The following is a 22447-nucleotide window of genomic DNA, read 5'->3' on the forward strand; positions in this document are numbered from 1 at the left end:
AATTTTATAGCCAAAAAGTTTTTTAACTAAATTTTGTAACCAAAGTTAAATTGATGAACATGTAGTAAACTTTATTAGTTCTATCAATTTGCACAGGTTTCAAACAGAACCAACCAGACCCTTGGACGAGAAGACATACTCTTACCTCGAAGATAGGGACGGTGGCGCTTCACCGACGACAGTTCATGCCTGATAAATTATTTGGGATAAGAATGGTACAATATTTTGGAAAATTTTGACAGTTTTAAGGAGGTAAAAAATTCTCGTGTGAGTTTTTCGTACCTTTATTCAGAGATAGAAGTCTTCGTCTGGACAATAAAGAGCATGAAAAAATTAAGACACCTACATATAATTGTTGCAATAGATTGTTTTTGATTGATGAAAATAGTTTCAGAATCAGAAAAATGATATAGTTTCGGAATAAAAAAAATAACATATTTTTGCAATATATTTGGAAGACGTATATATTCTACAATAGAGCTTCAGTCATACGGAATTTATATATATTCCCAAAACACAAACAAAATAGTGGCTGATCTTGTAAGTAGTGGTAGAAATCAAACGTTTGTCGTCGTTTATGTACAGAGCTACCAAATTGGTTTGTAGAATTTAATTGGAATCTATGTAAATTGATTACCAAAAAAATGTATATATGTATATTGTATCATCAGTGCAAAGGTTCGCATGTATTTCAAGTGGAATTTTTATATAAAATGGAACATGTTTTTTTGTTTTCTTAAAGGAACATGTTTCTATTCAGAAAAGCTTTTTCGTCAAATATGAGTTTTTTTACGGCAATCAAATATATGAGTTTTAAATAATTAGTTAAACATGCCTTCGGTCTTTGATTGTCCAAGTTATTCTTGTTTTCTCCTACGATTTTTAGTGTCTTACCCTTTTTTTTTTCTTAGTGTGATTTAATCTCTTAGTTTAAAAGCATGATCTCCATTAGGGGTTTAACGAGAAAGAAGAGAGAACAAAAACGATGCTAAAAGAATCATTTTAAAAGAAATTCATGAAGACAGATTCTTAATGATTAAATTTGTTTTAAATTAAAGTTACAGTATACAAATGAAATAAAATACTAATATGATACTCAAATGAATAATTAACTCCTCACTGGAAATGTTCTAGGTATCTTTGCGCGAGATTGATCATATTACTCGTAAAATTGTAGCTTCGCAAATAAAATACGTGGGATAAACATACATTCAGATGATGATTATGCTATATAGATAAGTGATGCATGGAAGCATTTCCCAAAGAGAATCGAATAGATTCTCTCTCTTTTCTTTTGTGTTCGTCAGTCTTTTCTTTACCATTCCCCGAGACAATGTGGTGGGTTTACTAATTATTAAGTATGATTCTTATATATTCTCCTTCTTCCCGTTTTCCTTTTTCTTCCATATATATTATGGTACTTCTTTATAATCACCCGCTATTTTACACAACTTCAAGTTAGCTTTTACGTGGAGTTATATATCGATGATAAGGCCCTTGGTCTCGTATACAAAACAATTGTACAAGTATGTTGTAGCTAAAATTAACTAGTTTAGTGATAGGCAGACTTTAAAAATATAAATTTGAAGCAATTTCACGATATATCTAAATCCATGTGCTAAGCACTTTTAAATTAGCTTACAAAAGACTTTTAAGGCGAATTAGTTATCGGTAATAGACTTAAGAAAAATAACTTCATCGTGATTTTAATTCAAGTACATAAAAATTATATAATATATTGCGAGTAAGTATTTTTGGGGCATATCTCAAATCTGAAAACGGTTTACGTATATACTTTGGGGATATTTAATTTATTAGATTTTACTTGTCTTTGTAACAGCAAATTAATATGTATTGTAGCAAACCTAATTTACACTAGACAGAAGAAACGACAAATAGTTTCCATATTTCTTAATATCCATAATTTTATTTGAGAATTTATATTAAAAGTTATTAATCATTCGTGGCATTCCACATGTACCTTGCTGTGGTTTTTTGTCTTATTATCTTACAACTGAGGCACCTTTACTTTAGCGAGACATATTTACCTTTCAATAACAAGATTCTTTTATATTTGAAGGATGGAGAGTTAAATTTATCATACACAGATGAAAAGGTGAAATGACGGTAAATAAAAAGCAGCGATTGCAGTGTACCACAAGCGACAATATGTAAAATTTGTAACCTGCAGGTATAAATGAAAAGGAATTAACAAAGTATATGAAATTATGTTTTAGTAGACAAATTCAAAGGACACAAAGATGGTCAAGAATATTCAAACCTCGGAGACTATACCTTTACCATTCAACTATTCTTGTTTTCTTTAATCCAAGCTTTTGATGTTTTCCTTGGGTTTTATTTGAGAATCACGAACAAGATCTATCTATGCACGACAAAGTCGGTACTATAATGTTGGAAGAAACATTAAAACTTAAAAGACTAAAATTAAAGAAGGGAGAAGTAAATATTTCATTAATGTTTGATTTCCCTTCTTTAATTTTCGTGGTTAAGGGAACCGATACGTTCCTTGAAACTGTTGCCATGCAACTTTTGCTTTAGCTACCTCTGATTTTTCTTCTGACTGCATCCTTTTTGCTCCTGACACGCACGAGAACTTATTATGCACCCATGTACCTAAGTTGAATTGGTGAATTTTCAAGGGAATAGGCTACAAATGAATATAGTGATTTACATGCAAACAAACATCTGTCCAACAATGTGAATATTGAATTTGGCAATATGTATTTAGCTTTTGTGAAGCAGAAGCATAACGAAAACGGCTGGTATTGGAAGCTTTAACCTTGCTGTTTTAATTTATTTCCTTTGTTTAAACTAGTGGGGTCTAAAATGATAGAAAAATATAAAGCCCTCAATATGTATAGATTATTTTTGTTTCTTTTGGGAAAACGTAGTTTACGTTAAAGGAAATGCATTAAAGCTGAAACAAAAATAAGAAAGTAAAAACCAATTGAAACCCTAAATTTTTACTTCAAAAAATGTTCCCGGTTGTTGAAGGAAGAGCCTTGTGCTTTGTCGATATATATATACGAGGGAGTCCAACATCACATTTGTATCCTCTAATAAATCTCATCTACTCACTTCTACTTTCTTTAACTGTTTATAACTAGCATTCCCAGGTAATCTTATCAAATACTATATAAAGTTACACTTGTATATATTTATGCCTCTAATTTTCTGTAATTATATTTTCTCTATGGGGCCATAGAAGAAGATGAATAGGCCAGGAGACTGGAACTGCCGATTGTGTAGCCACCTCAACTTCCAGAGAAGGGATTCCTGCCAACGCTGCAGAGAGCCAAGGACGAGCGGCATTACCGACTTAGTGAGTAATTTCACAAGCCGTCCAATCAGTAGCTCTTTTGCTTTCAACACCGGGCCTGACGTGAGACCAGGTGATTGGTACTGCAACCTTGGAAATTGCGGGACGCACAATTTTGCAAGCAGGTCCAGCTGTTTCACGTGTGGTGCCGCAAAAGATGAGTCGTCACGCTCGGCTGCTGCTGCAGCCACCGGGTTTATAGACATGAGTGATGGTCCGAGACGCGGCCTTTTTGGTTTTGGTAGCAGCAGTGCTGGTGGAGGCGGCATGGGCCGTTCTTCTTGGAAATCTGGAGATTGGATTTGCTCGAGGTATTTCTTTTGTTCAGTGTGCAAGGTTCATGAAAATATATATTTGGCACGTAATATCCATAACTCATGCATGCGCGCGGGCTTGCGTAAGCTAAAATGACCGTTTTAGATATGTTAGTATATACATTCATGTTTAAAATTTATATATATAAAAAAGTTGTAGAAAGTGATTGGTTATGTAGAAACCGATTAGTTTTGTATTATTGTATCTAGGCCAGGCTGCAATGAACACAATTTCGCAAGCAGGTCAGAGTGTTTCAGGTGCAACGCCCCAAAGGAACCGGCCACCAATTCACCCTACTAGTCCTAACTTTCTTCGTCATCTTCAAGAAATTGGTTTGTTACTAGACTTTCTTTAGTAAATTTCATTTCAACAATAAATTTAAATTTCTAATCACAAGCCACACATCTTATTTCCTCAAAATTTATATGCTAGTGTCCTATATACATACCAACCCGAAAATATGCAAAAAAAAAGATCGATGGTTTCGTGCCTTATATATATATCCATATAGTAATTTACGTGCAAAAGGGTACGTACGTATGTTTTAATTTAATATAATCCTTGAGACCTAATGAGTGAAAAGGTATTTTGACATATCCTTTGTTTTTATTTGGATGCAGGTTACGTTAGAAGAGATAAAACTAGTGAAGAACCGATGCAAGAAAACGACCCTTTATGTCGTGATTTGTTTTTTTTTTTAATGTTGATTTGTCTCGTTTCATATCTAGGACTTCTGTCTGGTTATCTTTGAATGTAAGCAAATCAAGTAAAATTAGGAAGTGTTTTGTTCTTATATCGATCTCCTACTATGTACGTTTGCTTTAATGTATTCTTATTTTGATAAAGTGTTACCTTCTTAGTTCTTACTCCGCAATTATGATTTTCATCAAACTTCGGAGCACTTGAGTTGTTTCGTACGAAACACTAAGATTTTCAGTTTCTATGGCAGAAAATCGAAATTTCATGCATATTTCATTATTCAATTAGTTTTTATTATACAAATTTTAGGAGGGATGGAGATTTTTCTTTCGTAAACCAAACAACAATTCCAGTACGTGTTTGAAATGGATAAATGCATGGACCACAGCACAACCTTTTGTTCAATCCAAGGCCTCAAAAAGGGAGTGAATAATTATGAAATTTGAATTTCTCAAAGGTGCGTAGACATGAATTAAGCATATATATTATGAACGAGCATTCCTTTTTTTTTTTTGGTAAAAATGTTAAATGAACGAGCATTCCTATTATGAGGTGGCTTGAGGATGGGTTGACCACCAAATAGAAAATAAAATTCTTTGAGTTCTCTTCTTTAGTTTAATGGTAAGCTGACCAAGTAATTATGTTGTCACTAGTAATTTGAATGGCAAGCTGACCAAGTAATTATTTTGTTACTAGCATTCCTATTATACTAGTGGTTAAAAAACGTACATATCGCCTCTTTGACGTTTTGATTAATTTCCAACTTCTAATTAACATAATTTTGATAAACATTTGGTTGGACTTATAACGTCTAAAAAGGTTTAACTATTGTATATTAAGGTTTTTTCCTTACAATGAATTTGGTTATAAAAAGGATGTTTTGATTCATAAATGTTTTATATACTGTTCCTTACGGGAAGATTTGCTTGTTAAGAACGATATTATAAGCTTACGTACGTGTCCATACACACGTTGCATTTTGCATAGGATTCCTCATTCATTGACCTCATAGAGGTGTACTTAAGATTATCATCAAACGAGTCAAAAAAGAAGACAACCCGTCTTTAATGTCTGCTACTAGTATAATCCAGTGCTTGGCTTTTATTTTTTCGTTAAAGGTTGCACTAATTGGCTTTTACAAAAGAATCTTTCGTTTTTTTCTCCACTTTAAGTTTAATTCATCATTTTATTCCTCTTTGGTATTAGCGAAGTGAAAGTACGTCTTAGGTATTATCATTCTCACTTTGAATTCCAAAACCATCAATTATATTCGATTTACATACATTGCTTTAATGCCACTCACTGAGATTTGAACCCTTTGATTTGCAGTAAATAAATACATTTTCAAAGACAAGCTCAATCAAGTTCATAACCTATCAGGTTAGGAATTTGGGTCTCGGTTTGGTTTATCAATTCTTCAGTACTTATATTCATAAATCGAATTTGGATATTCTTTTATTTTTAATCTAATTTGATTTTTCCTATGTTTGGTTCAGATCATATTTTAATTTAACTTATATACAAAAGAACAAAAAAAAAAATATATTTAAAATAGGGAAATTGCATCCACTATACACAACAAAAACCAAAATTCATTAACTAACTAAAAACACCCCCTCTCTCCTACTTTCTCTTCCTATCTCTTTCTACTCTCTCTCTAAAAATCTAATTTCCCTTATTTTTTTGGTTATTTAGCAAATAAGCCATTTAAGATATTAGAGCTATCCTTTAAAAAATAATCTTTGAGTTATCCTTATTTTTGGGCAACAGATATTTGAGTTATCCAAAAGCTATGATATAAACTTATTCAAACTATTCTACAATAATCTGCATTATCAGAATATCCAGTATAAAAGCGTTTCAATCTCTCTGAAAGTACTCAAATGTATTAGATTGCCCAAAACTAATTAATGAATTTAGTTTATTTCATAGTTTTTACGATGCTAGGTTGAGTTTCTGTTTGGACCGAGTACTCAGAGGCGTGCCTACAGTGTATTGAAAAAGGCATTCGTCTTAGGCCCCCGAATAATATTACGTTTTTTAGGGCCCCAAAATTTAAAATAATTTCTAGTTTAGTTACTTAAATTTATTTTAAAAAAAAAACTTTCCACAAGAATCGAATAACTCAATTTCTAAATCCATATACTTTTTTCTTATAGGACATAACATAGCATATTTACGTAATAAACTTATTCTTGTAAGTGTTAAACTTATGTATTTCGCGAAGGTGATATATTGTATTAGAAATTTTTTTTTTTATGGTTGTATATAAATTTATTTTTAAAACTTGCCTTAGCACTACAAGAAAACATCGGGATACTGAGGGAAAAAATCGTCGGTATGTCGTCGGAATAACGCTATTCCGAGGACATACCGACGAAACAAGTCCTCGGAAAAATCTCCTCGGAATTTCACACTTCCTCGGAATTCCGTCGGAATTTTCCGACGGAATTCCGAGGAAACAAAATTCCGAGGAAACTCCGAGGACACGAACTTCGTCGGAAGGTTCCTCGGAAAATACCGAGGGAATTCCGATGGTCCAATCCTCGGAAGTTTCGACGAAATATTCCTCGGAATGTTTACCGGAAAATACCGAGGAACAAATGTTCCTCGGACTTTTCCGAGGAACTTTCTTCCCTCGGAAAATTCCGAGGGAGTGGAGTTTTTCGGAAAATTCCGAGGAACTTTTTCCCTCGGAAAATTCCGAGGAACTTAAAGTCCGTCGGAATTTGCCGAGGGGAGAAAGTTCCTCGGAATTTTCCGAGGAACTCCATTCCCTCGGAATATTGAAAAAATTTATTTTTTTAAAAATTAATTTTATTTTTAAAAATTAAAATTTTTAAAATTTAAAATTAAAATTGAATAAAACATAAAATAAAACATAGTAGATAATATTCAAATTTAAATAAAACATTCAGAGTTTTTGGAAAAAAAAAAAAACTACGGGTCTTGAATGTTCGGGAACGTCTCGTTCGGGTACATCCTCTTCATCATCTCCATCATCTGCTCGTTCAGCCTCTTCTGGGTCTCATAGCCCGCCTGTTGAGCTGCCATCTGGGTCTCCAACGCAGATATCCGATCATCCTTGTCCTTCAGCTGAGCCGTAAGAACTTCTGGATCAACATACGCATGTGGTGCAGAAGAAGGAGCAGCCGACCGGGAGCGACGACCCAAACCGACCAAACGTCCCTTTTTCTTTGGAACCGACTGAAATATAAATAACCAAGTTTAGATAATTTAAATTGATGATAAAATAAAAATCAAGAAATAATTAAATTGAACTTTAAAAAAAAAAAACTTACCGATTCAACGATTTCGTTGATTCGAACCCGAGACAAGTTGGTCGAGGCCGTCGAATCGTCATCATCGGTTTGAAGCTGAGACACTTCGTCATACACCTGAGTTTGGACCAGGTCGACCACGTCCCTCACAAGACCATCATCAATCTGGCCGGTCTTCTTGTTGGTATACGCCCTTTTCATAAGGGCGAGATCATCAACTGGGTGGCCTTCATTTTCTTCCGCCTTGAAAAAAAATAAATTAGACAAACATTAGAAATTTGAAAATGCAAAAAAAATAAAATTCTGAAACTTAAATAATTGAAGAAAAAGCGGTTGAGCTTACCATGCGATCCGCCAGAGTGGCAATAGATTGAGCACCCAAGTTATGCTTGTAGATGCCCTTTCCTTTACGGTCGCTCCTGCGGTTGTTGGAGTTGGTGGAAGAAGTTTCTTTCGTCTCTTCTTTATCCCAATGCGCACACAACTCCTTCCAGACCGTGTCGTTCATCGACTTTGGGACCTTTTAATTTAAAAAAAAAAAGTTTAATAATTTTAAAAATAGTTTAATAAATTAAAAATTGTTAATAAATTAAAAACTACCTTGTTTACTTCCCACTTCTTCTTCCACTCGTACATCTGCTTCCCATAGTTGTCCATAACTTTATGGACAAAATGGTGATAGATAGAGAGCGTATCATCGGAATTCCAGTTGAATTCTTGCTGAAATAGTTTAAAAATAGTTTTTAAGCACAAAAATATAAATAGTTTAATAATTACAAAAATCGTCGTTTTAATAAATAAAAAATAGTTTAATAATTAAAAAAATAGTTTAATAATTACAAAAATAAGTTTTAATAATATTTAAAATGTCTAATAAATATATAAATTAGTTTAATAATTACAAAAATAAGTTTTAATAATATTTAAAATGTCTAATAAATATAGAAAATAATTTAATAATTACAAAAAATAAGTTTTAATAATATTTAAAATGTCTAATAAATATAGAAAATAGTTTAATAATTACAAAAAATAGTTTTAATAATATAAAAAATATAATTTAAAAATTAGAATACTTACCGCAAACTGACGAAACCACAGATGCTGCTTCTCGACAGGGAAGTGAGTGAAAGTCGGATGTCCGCTGTCGAGGGCCGAGTACATCATACGGTTGATCCATGCGCTGATCCCGTTCCCGGATCGGTTGAACCTAATAAAAAAAATAAATTATTAATAAAAAAATAGTTTAAATAAAAAATAGTTTAAAAAATAAAAGTTTAAATTACCATGTTTGACCATGTCCATGTGGATACTCAGTGAGATAGGGAAGATGGTCACGACCGGGCTGTCGAACCAACTCCGCAACCCTCATCACTCCCGGAGGACCGGGTGCAGCAGCGGGACCAGGAGCGGGTGCAGCAGCGGGAGCGGGAGCAGCAGGAGCGAGTAATGGAGAGGGAGATGTATGGTATGAGCTGTGGGGCGAAACGGAATCCTGAACATGGCTGGAAGAACCCCGAGACTGGCTCCCCATACCACCCCGGCTACGACGCTGGCGAGGCCGGATCTGATCATCATTAGACCTGTAAATTAAAAAAAAAACATATTTAAAAATTAGTTCTAATAATTTTAATTAAAAAAAACAGTTTAAATAAAAAATAGTTAAAAAACATAGTTTTTAATCACAAAAATATAAATAGTTTAATAATTAATAAAAAAAGTTTTAATAAATAAAAAATAGTTTAAAAATTTTAAAAATAGTTTAAATAAATCCCAAAAACATAATAATTACGAAAAATAGTTTTGAAAATGTTTAAAATGTTAAATAATTACAAAAATAGTTTTCATAATATTAAAAATGTTTAATAAATATAGAAATTTATATTTTACATATAAAATACATAAAACGTTTTATAACCACAAAAAAATGTTTTTAAATATTATATAAATGATTTTTAATCTTAAAAAAAGTTTTATAGATTTTAAAAATGTTTAATAAATATATAAATGAATTTAAAATGCAAAAAATAGATTTTATATACAAAAAACGTTTTCAATATATATATATAATTTCAAATTCGATTTTTATAACCACAAAATTAATAAAAACTAAAAAAAAAATTCAAATCAAGTGAAATACATAATCAAACTCGATTTTACACAAATCTACCATTCACCCTAACAAAATCTATAAATCTCATTCCAAAATCATCAAATCTACTTAAAAACCATACAAATCTAACCTAAAAGAGTGGGATAGGGTTCTTACATGATTATGGGGGAGGATTAGGGGAGATTCGCCGGAAAAACGCGAGAGAGAACGGTGGAGTCGCCGGAAATCGCGAGAGGAGAGGCTGTGCGGCGCGGAGAGAAAGAGAGAAAGGGGAAGAAGATCGGGCTCGCCCTAATATTATGAGGCGTCCGACGGAAACTATCCGTCGGAATTTCCTCGGAAATATTTTATATTTCCGTCGGAATTTCCTCGGAATTCTTTGATTCAATTTTCCCGAAATATTTGGCGGCTTGGTTTACCCGGTTAAATGAAAATATTCCGACGAACCAGGATTCCTCGGAATACCCTCGGTAATCTCCGAGGAATTTCTGAGGAACCAGGGTTTGGGGTTTTAAAACATCGATTATTTTCGCCGTATTTCATTTCTTATACAATTATAATGCATACCATTGAGGATTCTTTGTATAGATGATCATAAACCATGAAATAACACAATTTCAAAAATAATTGTAAGTATTCCCTTTACCGTTTATTAAAGTGTATAAGTGTTTCTCTTATGTTGTGTGGTTTTCGTTCATGCAATCGTAAAAGTGTTTGTTATTGGATAAAACACCAAAGTTCATAGTTCCAAACATCATAATCTGGTTATGACACTTAATGAAGGTTATATACGTGTTATTCAATCCGTAAAACGTTGTTTTCGATTTAAAACCCCAAGTTCCTCGGAATTTCCTCGGAATATACCGAGGAGATTCCGAGGAGATCCTTATGTTCGTCGGCATTTCCTCGGAATATACCGAGGAGATTCCGAGGAAAAAGAATCTATAATCAAATCCCCAATTCCTCGGAATTTCCTCGGAATTTTCCGAGGAAATGCCGACGAACATAAAGAGTTCCTCGGAATTCCCTCGGAAAATTCCGAGGAAATTCCGAGGAACTTGGGTTTTCAATCGAGAAGATCTATTCCGAGGAAATTCCGAGGAAAACCTATCTGTCCTCGGAATTTCCTCGGAATTTTCCTTTAAAAAAAAAAAAAAAAAAAGGTCGACGCTAGTCTGTTTCCGAGTCGTCATCACCAGAGGAATCTGAATCTGGATCTTGGTGAAACTCTCCAATCACTGGTTCATCCTCTACGTGAACGGCGGCTTCTTCTCCGAAGTCGGTTAAATCGACTACAAGGCCAACTCCACCTAAATCTTCTGCTGCACTTAAGTTGCCGGATGTGCTTGGTTGTAGTGGGTCTTCCAGCTCAGAACTTCCCTGAACTCGGCCTCTCGGGTTGAGTCTTGTAACAGTAACCCATGGATCATCTCTGTTCCTTACCCGGGGGTACTTGATATAACAAACCTGATCGGCCTGAGAAGCAAGAATGAAAGGATCATAATATTGCAGCTTCCGTCTTGAATTTACTGATGTAACACCAAATGCATCTGTTCTCACACCTCGATCTGGAGTGTTGTCGTGCCAGTCACAATAGAAAACAGTACAGCGCAATCCAACCATGCCCAAATACTTGATTTCCAAAATCTCATTTATGTGTCCGTAGTATACATCATCTCCTGATGCAGAACAAACACCAGCATCGTAAGTCGTACTCGAACGTCTCCTCTTCTGAGTTGTGAATGCATATCCTCGAGTACAAAATCTCGGATATGACTTCACAACAAAGTTTGGTCCAACGACCATCTCGCGTATCCAATCGTCAAATGTTTCACCTCTGGCCAAACCATCACTCACATAAGTAAACATCCATCCACCAAATTCTCTCTGCTTCATTTCTTCTAGTTCGTCCTCTGTGGCGTATCTATATTCGAACCGCTTTTCTGCCATGAAAATCCTTTCATATTGAAGAACATCTTCGCAGTTGGTGAGTAAATATGTTTGCAAATGACTGCGCTCCTGATCAGTAAGTCGACGGTCCTTTGGTTTTCCGCTAAGTCGTCCAACGTCTGTGAAAATGTCTGGAACCTTCCAATGATATGTTGCCCGTTCGCCTCTATCATCATGCCGAGCAGGTCTTCTGTTTTTGGTCTGAACTTCTGCTGGAAAGTAGTACTCGGCAAAGTTTGAAGTTTCTTCATTGATCATCTGTGCGACTATAGACCCTTCCACCCTACTTAAATTTTTCACCATCTTCTTCAAATGGAACATATACCGCTCATACAGATACATCCATCTATACTGCACAGGACCACCAAGTTCCAATTCTCTTACCAGGTGAATAACAAGATGCTCCATAACATCAAAAAATGAGGGAGGAAATATCTTCTCAAGGTTGCACTGAATCACAGCTATGTTAGTCTTCAAATTTTCAATACCTTCAAGAGTCACTGATCTTGTGCATAAATCGCGGAAGAAACCACTTATCCCTGCAATTGCTTCATGAACATTTCGTGGTAATAGTTCCTTGAAGGCAAACGGAAGGAGGCGCTGCATCATTACATGGCAATCATGGCTTTTCAAGCCAGTAAACTTTCCTTCCTTTCTGTCGATACAGTTACGCAAATTAGATGCGTAACCGTCTGGAAATTCCACATCGTTTGAAATCCAATCAAAGAACGCATCCTTTCCCGCTGCATCAAGTCGGTATATGGGAAAAGGAGCCCTACCACTCTCATCAACATGAAGTTCTGAACGAGCACATATATCGACTAAATCCAGTCTTGACTTCAAATTATCCTTTGTTTTACCTTGAACATTAAGGATCGTGTTCATGAGATTGTCAAAAAAGTTCTTCTCAATATGCATGACATCTAAATTATGCCTTAGTAGATGATCCTCCCAGTATGGCAGATCCCAAAAAATACTTTTTTTGTGCCAGTTATGTAGGTTTCCAACACCATCTACCGGAAAACGCTCATGTCCACCGACGTCTGGCGTCCTTTCTGCACCAAAATCTCTAAGTTGTGTCTTCAAATCTTTCCCACGAATTTCCGGAGGTGGACTGTCAAACACCCTCTTGTTCTTCGTAAACAAATTCCTACTTCTACGATATGGATGATCTGGTGGTAGAAATCTCCTGTGACAGTCAAACCAACACGTTTTCCTTCCGTGTTTTAGTTGGAAAGCATCAGTGTTATCTTGACAATATGGACATGATAGCCTTCCATGCGTTGTCCATCCAGATAACATACCATATGCTGGAAAATCACTTATTGTCCACATTAGTACTGCCCGCATTTGAAAGTTTTCTTTATACGAAACATCGTATGTTTCAGCACCTTGAGCCCATAGTTGTTGCAACTCATATATTAGTGGCTGAAGAAACACATCAAGTGATCTCTTAGGATGCTCTGGTCCGGGAACGAGAATCGAGAGAAACAAAAACTCTCGTCGCAAGCACAAGTTTGGGGGTAGGTTGTATGGTGTAAGAATGACTGGCCATAGAGAATACTGTCTTCCACTCTTGCCAAACGGGCTGAAACCATCAGTACATAATCCAAGGTAGACATTTCTTCTCTCATACGCAAAGTCGGGATACTTTGATTGGAAATGCTTCCACGCTTTTGCATCTGAAGGATGTCTGATCTCACCATCTGTTGAGTGCTCCGCATGCCATCTCATTGGTTGCGCTGTGCGTTCAGACAGATACAGCCTCTGCAACCTTTCCGTCAAAGGCAAATACCACATCCTTTTATATGGTACTGGAACTCTTCCACTCGTATCTTTATAACGAGGCTTCCCACAAAATTTGCATGAAACCCGCTGTTCATCCGCCCTCCAATAAATCATGCAGTTGTCTCTGCATACATCTATTACCTGATACGATAAACCAAGACCAGCTACGAGTTTCTGAACCTCGTAGTATGAGCCAGGAGCTACATTATCTTCGGGTAGAATACCTTTTACATAATCAGCAATCGCATCCACACAGTCTTCAGCCAAATTATAATCCGTCTTAATGCCCATCAATCTTGTAGCAGATGATAAAGCTGAATGACCATCTCTGCAACCTTCGTACAATGGTTGCTTTCCAGCATCCAACATATCATAAAATCTCCTAGCTTCGGCATTGGGTAAATCTTCCCCTCTAAAATGATCATTTACCATCTGCTCAGTACCTACACCGTAATCTACATCCGTTCTAATTGGATCTTCTAATCTAACCGCTGGCTGAGGTTCGCTAGTACTACCAAGTTCATAATCAGTTTCTCCATGATGATACCAAATTTTGTAACTTCGTGTAAACCCACTCAAATATAGATGAGTCCAAACATCCCATTCTTTAATAACTTTTTTATTTTTACAATTAGAGCAAGGACATCTTAACATACCTGTTTTTGCTTCCGGTTGTCGGTGAACTAACCCCATGAATTCGGTTATACCTTGTTGGTATTCTTCCGTAAGCAATCTCGTGTTCGGATCCAAATGAGGTCGATCGATCCAAGAACGAAAATAATTTGAAGAAGACATGTTTTTTATGAATCAAATTCGTGTGTAAAGAAAGTGAGAGGGAGGATGAAGATATGGAGTGAATGAAGAGGAAGAGGGGTGCTTGTATTTATAGTTGAAATCCTGCCGACGGTCCGAGGAAATTCCGACGGAATTCCGATGCAAACGGCTAGTTCGTCGGAATTTCCTCGGAATTTTTAAAATCCCCCAACGGCTCTCCAACGGCTCTCTAACGTCTATAATATTTCCTCGGAATTCATCGGTTTTTTCCGAGGAATACTAGTTTCCTCGGTATTCCGTCGGAATATTCCGACGAGATGAATTTTCCTCGGAATTCCGTCGGAATATTCCGACGGAATACCGAGGAAGCAAAATTTTGTGTTTCCTCGGAATTGCCTCGGAAATGCCTCGGTATATTCCGAGGAATTCATTTTCCGTCGGAACGTCCGTCAGAATACCGCTGTTTTCTTGTAGTGTAGGCCCCTACAACCCTTCGCACGGCACTGCGAGTACTACCTGATTTTCGAAATGTTTAGTGTCATGCTCCTTTCAGATATTTTTCTAGAAACAAATCGGATCGGGAATTCGGGATCAGATTTTTTGATAGAGGTTGAGTCAGATTCCTGGTTAAAAGTATTTTTAGCCCAGCCCTAACCTAATTACTAATATGCAGTGCTGTTAGTATCACTATATGAACTTATATAGGAGAAAAATTGTAGACGAGAAGAAAAAACTAATAAAGCTGTTCTGAATATCAAATACAGTAGATCTAGATCTTCCCTCTCCGGTGTCCGGCGAGTTTTGCTGGCGCCGTGAGAGGGTGGGTTATTGTCCTAAGTTCTGTTTTATGAGGTTTGGTCGAGGTGTTGTGGTGGGTAAAGAGGGATCCACCAAGAAGTTTGTGATATTCTGGTGAGTTTATGTTTGGTTTGGGTTGTTTGTCGGTTCCTATCTGGTTTCTGGTACGCGGTGGTTGTATTCAGCCGGTTCAGATGTGGGTGCTTAAGCTTTCTTGGATCTGGTCAGACAACCTTCCAAACGAGGCATCAGATGTCAGAGATCTTCTGGTCATCTTCCTGTCAGCTTCTTTTCTTCTGGCTCTATTTTCCGGCGACCTGACTCCCGTGTTTCGGGCTTCGTCTCTGGCTTACAGTGGCTATCTTAGCACTATAAGGCTGGCTTTTGGCTCTGACGGTGTCCCTTTCTGTCCGGGAATCGTTGGCCTTTGTCTCGGATCAATCGTTTGAATATGAATCATGTTTCAGATTGGAAGTTTGCGTGAAGTGAAGTTGGAAACTTTGGTTTGGTCTGTTGAATACATTAGCGGCAGGTCCTCCTATATGGTTGCTTAATTGCTTTGTGAATGAGGAAGTCCAATCCTCTGTTTAATGGCTATGAGTAGTCTTTGGAATTCTTTTTTGGTATAGGTATGGCGACGGAAAGTGTATTAGTCGTAGACTCATAATCAGGGGTTGGTTTGATGATTGTGGGGGGTTTTTGTGGCCTGGGGGTGTTAGCCTTGTAATGGTTTGGAAACAATGTTTAAAGTTCAATATAATCTAACAGATGACTTAAAAAAAAATATCAAATACAGTATTGCATATATAACTCCTAAATAATTGATCTATGAAGTTAAACACAGTTTTCTTATACTAGCATAGTCATATGTTCATACAACTTAACTAAACACATAAGTTCACAATTACCAAAAGATCCATAAGAAATCATTAAATTAGAAATTATTGTCAACTGGAGTCACTGCTCGAGTGTTGGCGGAGAATAATAGATGGCGCATCTAATACGTGTCTCTTTTATACCTTTAGTCATAGTTCCACAATCCATGTTAACTAAAACATAATTACGGACTAAATAAATAAAATAAACTACGCAATTAGTGTTTCTTAGTGATATATGAGTGAGAGAGGCCCTCGATGACGATTCTAATAAGTAAAGTGTACATCACTTGTTAAAAAATAAAATTTCAACTGTTAAAGTCAAATTTTTGTAACAAAAAGCAATAGCAAAGCTAACTTTTTATCCATTTTAGAAAGCACCCTCACAAAACAATTTTAAACAACTTATTATTACAAAACACTAAAAACAATACTAAGTTCGTAAATTTGGGGAAAATTTCAGTAACTTTTCCAAAAGTAATAAAAAATTTCTTTAACCCACATAAAAGAAAGCAAGAATGTTCATCTTTCTAAGCTCTTATATCTTTTGCTTTTGTCACATTCTTCCTAATGATTTATATCTTTATGCAAAGTATGCATTCTCATGGCCAGGAGTATGTATTCTCGATAGTTTGGATAAAAAAACTCATTTTTTTTTCCTTTTAAAGGCCGTATATGTATAGTACAATTCTACCTAAAAATTCGAATTATCCGCAGGAGTTAAGAGGCTAATTTGTGTAACATTTTTAGATCTAAATTACTAGTCCGACTCAAGAATCTTATAATTTTTGTATAAAAGGATATAAACATGATCAAATAGTACTATACCTTCTTTTATAATATGCAAATCTATTATTTAAAATCCCTATTTAAAAACAACATACTGAAAATCCGTAGGACTGACACGAACTATATAAAAGAAGATTCGAACTTCTAATGCATATATAAACCACTATATATTAAAGGGTAAAATGCTAAAGCGAAACATAGTGATTTCGCAACAGAAACATTACATTTTATTATCATATTACGTAAGAAAGAATCATGGCTTTTTTGTGAATATGTTTAGAAATATATTTTTACCAAGGAACATGTATGTGAAACTACATTACGGGACTTCAATGGCAATAATTAAGATATAGAAAGCCAAATAAGATTTTTTGGCTTTCTTGTGATTAGAGTTTGGAGGTGTGGAGTGGAGACTGACTATCACTAGGCTTAACCCGCCGCTAAATCTCTTTGAGAACTGGTCTCAACTCCTCTCATGGATTCGACTATCATCAACCCGAGCTCCCACAACTCTAAGAAGAATAGCCACACACTCCACCCTATATCACATTTGGAGGCAGCGTAACAACCTGCTACACAATGCTGTTTCTTCGTCACCTCTTGCCCTGCATATAGGATCATCACCAAAGAAGTTAGGAACATAATCACTGCCAAGAGACATAAAAAGCAATTCCATAATTTAATGGGTCTTTGGCTACTGTAAACTGATCGTGTTTAGAGATGTCAAATGGGTTGTCCATGTTCAATGGGCATTTTCAAATGGGCAAATCAATTTATTAGACTTTATTTTTTTAGTCTAAATTGTACAAAGTCCAAATTGTCCAGATTCAAAATGGACTATTCCAAATGAGCTTTCCGCGGAGTCCAATTAAAAAATCAGTGTTAACATACAAAAATTCATATTTAATATTTCATTATGTTTTGTAGAATACAAAAGCATATATACGATTTTGGCGGGAAATCTCGATTTACGGTTTTTGCTGGAAATCTCAATTTACGGTTTTGGAGGAAAATCTCGATTTTATGGTTTTGGCGGAAAATCTTGATTTTACGGTTTTGGCGAGAAAACTAGATTTTACGGTTTTAGCGGGAAAACTCGGTTTTGACGGGAAAACTAGATTTTACGGTTTTAGCGGGAAAACTCGATTTTACGATTTTGACAGAAAACTAGATTTACGGTTTTGGCGGGAAAATCTCGATTTACGTTTTGACGAGAAAACTCGATTTACGGTTTTGGCGGAAAAACTTGAAAATTTGATTTTACGGTTTTTGCGGAAAAACTAGATTTACGGTTTTGGCGGGAAATCTCGATTTTACGGTTTTGACGAAAAACACGGTTTTAAAGGTTTAACGTGAAAATGTGATTTTGGCGAGAAAACGTGATTTGGAAAAATATAATGTTACGATTTTGGCGGAAAACATGATTTTTCCCCAAATACATTAACCCTAGATATTTTTAAAATTTGGGCCGTCTAGTGTCCATCTGGTTTTGTCCATTTGAGTATGGGTGTATTTGGGCCTCGTCCATTTAGACAAAACAAAATTACGGTTAAATATGGGCATGTCTATATTGATTTGGATATGGATTATCCATGGACAGCACGCCCATTTGACATCCCTAATCGTGTTGATCTAATATTTGCCTCATCTTGTTTTTTTATTCTTTTTGCCAAGGTGATGCAGCTTTTTTAATTTGCTTTTGTAAACCAAACAATTTCATTTAAATGATATTTACATGTTTTAGCAAAAAAAAAAAAAAAAAAAAGATTTTTTGTGAATATGTCGAATTGATGATTAAGGCTCTTAGGCCTTTTTAAAATTCTTATTTCTTCAGGCCCATTTATGATCCAAACATAAACAGCACTTCCATCTCTCATCTCCTCTCTCACAGCTTCACTCGTCATCAGAAGCTTAGCTTCCCTTCTCTTCTTCCAAATCGCATTTCACTTCTTTTCACGATACAGATGCACTTTCATACCAAATTTGATTTCTTTGGCAGAGAATCATACACGTAGATGAATCAAAGACCCTATGTTTCTTCGGGTCAAGAGTTGCATTCAAGCTGTTCGTTGAAATTCCCAAGAGAGAAGTCGCTTCCAAATGTTGGGTAATGTACATTACATAACAAGGCATCTAAACTCTGTATTCAGGGGTTGCTTCTCCCGTTCAGTCAATGCCCTGTTTCATTCTTCTGTTGGTTCCCAAGAAGAAGCACTTCCTTATGAATGGTACAGAAACAAACTCTCAGTTCTGACAAAACTAACACGTGCGTTAAAAGACATTGATTTAGTCGATGGGAAGCTAGAGGACATCAACGGCGTAATCGTCTATGATGACGCTATCAAACAAAAGATGTAAGCTTTCAAGTCTCTAGCTAGAATCTTCGTTGGGTCTCCTTCACTTCAGCAGAAGCACAAGCAACAAGGAAGAGGGCGGTTACTTTTTGGTACTGAAAGCGAAAGAGAGCCGTTGGTGGTGAATTCACTGACCAAAGTTTGCAACTTTCTTGACATCTCTGCGCAGCAGAGGAAGCTGGTGAGGTGCACCGTGTGTTCGCAGGTGACTCAGCATCGTATCTGGAGAGGTGCTCTTGAAGATGTACTGAATAATCTCAAGGAAGAAGTTGATTGGTTACTTGAACATAGCGAGGAGAAGAAGACACAAGGCGTGAAGTTAGGTCAGCAAGTGATTTTGTCTTGCCTCAAGTTCTTATCCGAGTCATCGGTTTCTTACAAAGCCGAGAACTCGACTTCATGGATGCGGCCTGTGCCAGCTCGTTACGCAAAGGCGAATGCTTCTGCGAAGTGGGAAGATGTTCTCGACATTGTGAATGATCTGAGAAGGTACCTCCTCGAGCATGACTTTTACCATCTGGAGAAGCTTTTGTCGATGAAAGAAGGGCTTCTACAGATCAAAGACGTGTTTCTGGACAACACTATTGGATTCAGGGAGGTTAGACATCAAGAGCACCTCGTGCATAGAAAGCTTTCGAAGATGCTGGGAAGTCCTTCGCCGTGTTTGTTCACTCTCCTCGTGTATTTCCTCTACGGCCGTGTGCGTGACATAGAAGTTGATCTCTGCGGAGGGTTCTACAAGGAGGAGAAGAGGGAGTTATTTTGCTTGAGCATGGGGAGGATCTTGACCTCAGCGGATGAGAAAATGGTTCGGAGAGGGGTTAAGCAGTTAGATAGAGCTTTAGGGATGTTTGAGTTTGTGTGGGAGACAGCAGGAATGAAAGAAGCTCTTAACTTGCAAGGACATTTGTGGTGCCTTGGAGCTGAAGAAAAGACTATCACATACCGTGGGAAAACGTTCTATCTGCATGACCTTTGCCTATGAAGTTTTGTGAGGTAAGAGTGCTTTTGAGATGAACAATGTAAACTTAAATTGAATACAAAGAGTTTTATATATATGTTTTTTTGCTTCCAAGCTTTTTAAAAAAAGCATTAGATTTAGCATAAACCCCACACAGACACAACTAACTATATAATATTACAAAGGACAACTACTCCATCATCTTCTTCTGATGTTTTGCTGCTGAGAATTTAGCAGGCAATGGAGGTTGTTAAAGGAGTCACTAGAACAGCTGTCTTTCCAGTTATAGGCTTCACACTTGCTGCCTTCTCTAGCCTCTCCCATGTTTCTTTCCTCTTCTCCGCTGCAGAGCTTTGCTTTCCCTCATCCTCTTGAAAGCGTGCGTGGCAAGACATGAAGAGAGCCTCGTCCATTTCGCAAAACATTTTCCTCACGTTTAGGGTTAGGTTCAGCACTGATTGGTTCCAGTGGTTCTCAGCATTCTTCTCCAAGGCAGTGAACATGATCGGTAAGATGGCTTGCCTGTTGTGCGCAATCAAATCCACAATCTGATCGTTGTTCCACAAGAACAACGCTCTTTCAGAAACCTGAATCACATGAAATGGTTCAACTTTAAAACCTTATATTGTCTTTCAAGACTTGAGAGAGAATAAGAAACCTAACCTGAAAATGGCAACTGTTGACACAGCAAGCAATCCGCAAGAACAACGGAACCATCACTTTTTCAAACTCCACCACGCTCATCGCCTCAACAATCTCCTCAACCTCCCCAAGAAACATCACTTCCTTCTGGCTGTTAGTGATAGGCCAGAACTTCAACAAACCTTTGATCACAACACTCCCCAGCTTAGGCTCCTTATCTATAAACTGAGTAATACAGAAAGACAGCTGCTGGAAGTAGTTCCCAAGAGACTTAGGCTTGTGGAGTGGAATCAACACTCTCCACAAGAAGATCTTGTGCTCCTCTTTCAAAGGCAACGCGAATCCACTCACTATACTCCCCAAAAACTCCAGAAGCTCGGCGATTCCGCAGTGCTTCTCCGTCTCAAACACAAACCGGTGGAAGATATTGCTCATCGCCCTCCGGATAAACGGCCTGTGAACCATGAACTTCCCGTAGACACGATGCAGGATCGTCTTCAAACACTCTCGCTCTCTAGGATCCTCTGAATCAAACAAGTCAAGCAGCCTCACAACGAAGGCATTGTCAAGATACTTCTTCGCAATCTTGGCATCTAGACAAGGAGAGGTGATGAACTTAAGCAGGAGATCGTAGACGATCTGCAAATGAGGCCAGGCAGGGTCGAACACAGGCTCATCATCATCGTTATTCTCACCGCCACTAGACCGGTAACTAGGAGGGAAGACCCTAAAGAGATTCACAGCGCACATTCTACACATTGCGAGAATAGCCGGCTCGGTGAACCTAACGGAACCAGAAGCTACAAAGTCAAGAAGCTCCAGGAGAGTCTGTCTCTTCACGAGCTTCTCGATAGAGTTTTTGTTCGGGTCGGAGAAATCAAACGCGACGCAGCAGAGGCTGACTTTACTGACGAAGAGGTTTAGTTTCTCGGAGTTTGGTACGTCTTTGAAGGGAAGCAAAGGCTCTATTCCAGAAACAACGCTCGCTGGGAAGACGGCGGAGGACATACGCTTCCCTGAGTTGGAACGAACGGGGGGAGAGACCACACCATTGGGTCCGGGTATCTGAACCGGATCCGAGCTGGAAGGAGAGAGCTCTTCTGATGAGTCGGGTTTTGAAGGCTTACTCTTCCTCAGGAATATCTTGTACATTCTTTCCTCCAAACACACACACACACACACAAGAAAGCAGAAGAGAGGTGAAGAAAGCTCAAATCCACATAAGAGCCCTAAAGAGAGAGAGAGATCTCCGTGGAATGTGGGTTTAGATCCGAAACGTAAGAAAGGTTGCCACTTTTTGTAATCCCCAATTTTACATGGAAACCCTAATCATTACCTGCTTTCTCATCAAATCTCAATCTCATGATTCTTGTATCCATGAACATTAAGAGAGAGATTATATAAGAGGAATGAGAAAAATTCTGAATCTAGAGAGAAAATTGAAGAAGAAAACAGTTTGGATCGAGAAGAAACTTATGACCTTTCTCAAATTGTAGGAAAAATAATTAATTGCAAAATTTAATTTAAGACAGGATTTTATTCTTATCGGAAAAAGAACAGCAGTTTTGTGTTTGTCCAATAACGACATGTCTCATGCAGTTAATTAAAAAAAAAAAGAAAAAGAAAAACGACATGTCTCATGCAATTATAGCGTCCGTTTGATAAGACGCTCACACGTGACTACAACCGTTGGATTTCATTAAGAAGGAATCCTAAGTAGCTAAGGCCCATATATGTTTTGGGCTTAATTTTGGGCCTCATATGTATA

General features: G+C 36.9%; 3 protein-coding genes across 4 annotated transcripts; 2 read left to right on the forward strand and 1 right to left on the reverse strand.

Annotated features, from left to right (window-relative positions):
- The first annotated feature begins 6 nt into the window (after positions 1-6).
- LOC103874408 (uncharacterized RNA-binding protein C17H9.04c) lies at positions 7-4529 on the forward strand. 2 transcript variants are annotated; one of them, XM_009152831.3, is made up of 4 exons: positions 7-3137; positions 3230-3651; positions 3865-3987; positions 4276-4529. In XM_009152831.3, the coding sequence occupies exons 2-3, from the start codon at positions 3233-3235 to the stop codon at positions 3953-3955; spliced, it is 510 nt and encodes a 169-aa protein (XP_009151079.1). In that variant the 5' UTR covers positions 7-3137; positions 3230-3232; the 3' UTR covers positions 3956-3987; positions 4276-4529. The 2 variants fall into 2 exon arrangements, with proteins under 2 accessions (XP_009151079.1, XP_009151078.1); XM_009152830.3 differs by having other exon boundaries at positions 1784-3137; positions 3227-3651.
- An 11317-nt stretch (positions 4530-15846) lies between these two features.
- LOC103874410 lies at positions 15847-20132 on the forward strand. Its single transcript, XM_009152833.3, is given in 1 exon segment — positions 15847-20132. A coding segment is annotated over 1 exon segment (1239 nt). The 5' UTR covers positions 15847-18822; the 3' UTR covers positions 20062-20132.
- On the reverse strand, positions 20083-22203 carry LOC103874409 (serine/threonine protein phosphatase 2A 57 kDa regulatory subunit B' kappa isoform). The gene is made up of 2 exons (XM_009152832.3): positions 20701-22203; positions 20083-20624 (listed from the first exon to the last, which is right to left on the reverse strand). Exons 1-2 carry the CDS (start codon positions 21829-21831, stop codon positions 20268-20270), a joined length of 1488 nt encoding a protein of 495 aa, XP_009151080.1. The 5' UTR covers positions 21832-22203; the 3' UTR covers positions 20083-20267.
- Between the last annotated feature and the right edge of the window lie 244 nt (positions 22204-22447).

Source organism: Brassica rapa, chromosome A06 (assembly GCF_000309985.2).
Source record: "Brassica rapa cultivar Chiifu-401-42 chromosome A06, CAAS_Brap_v3.01, whole genome shotgun sequence".
Lineage (NCBI taxonomy): Eukaryota > Viridiplantae > Streptophyta > Magnoliopsida > Brassicales > Brassicaceae > Brassica > Brassica rapa.

What these genes read in the sequence shown, in the direction of transcription:
- LOC103874408 (XM_009152831.3), top strand. Translation starts at nt 3,233, where the DNA reads ATGAATAGGCCAGGAGACTGGAACTGCCGATTGTGTAGCCACCTCAAC. An exon ending in GGAGATTGGATTTGCTCGAG is followed by an intron (nt 3,652 to 3,864) that starts GTATTTCTTTTG and finishes TATTGTATCTAG; the next exon opens with GCCAGGCTGCAATGAACACA.
- LOC103874409 (XM_009152832.3), bottom strand. Translation starts at nt 21,831, where the DNA reads ATGTACAAGATATTCCTGAGGAAGAGTAAGCCTTCAAAACCCGACTCA. An exon ending in TCAACAGTTGCCATTTTCAG is followed by an intron (nt 20,625 to 20,700) that starts GTTAGGTTTCTT and finishes CATGTGATTCAG; the next exon opens with GTTTCTGAAAGAGCGTTGTT.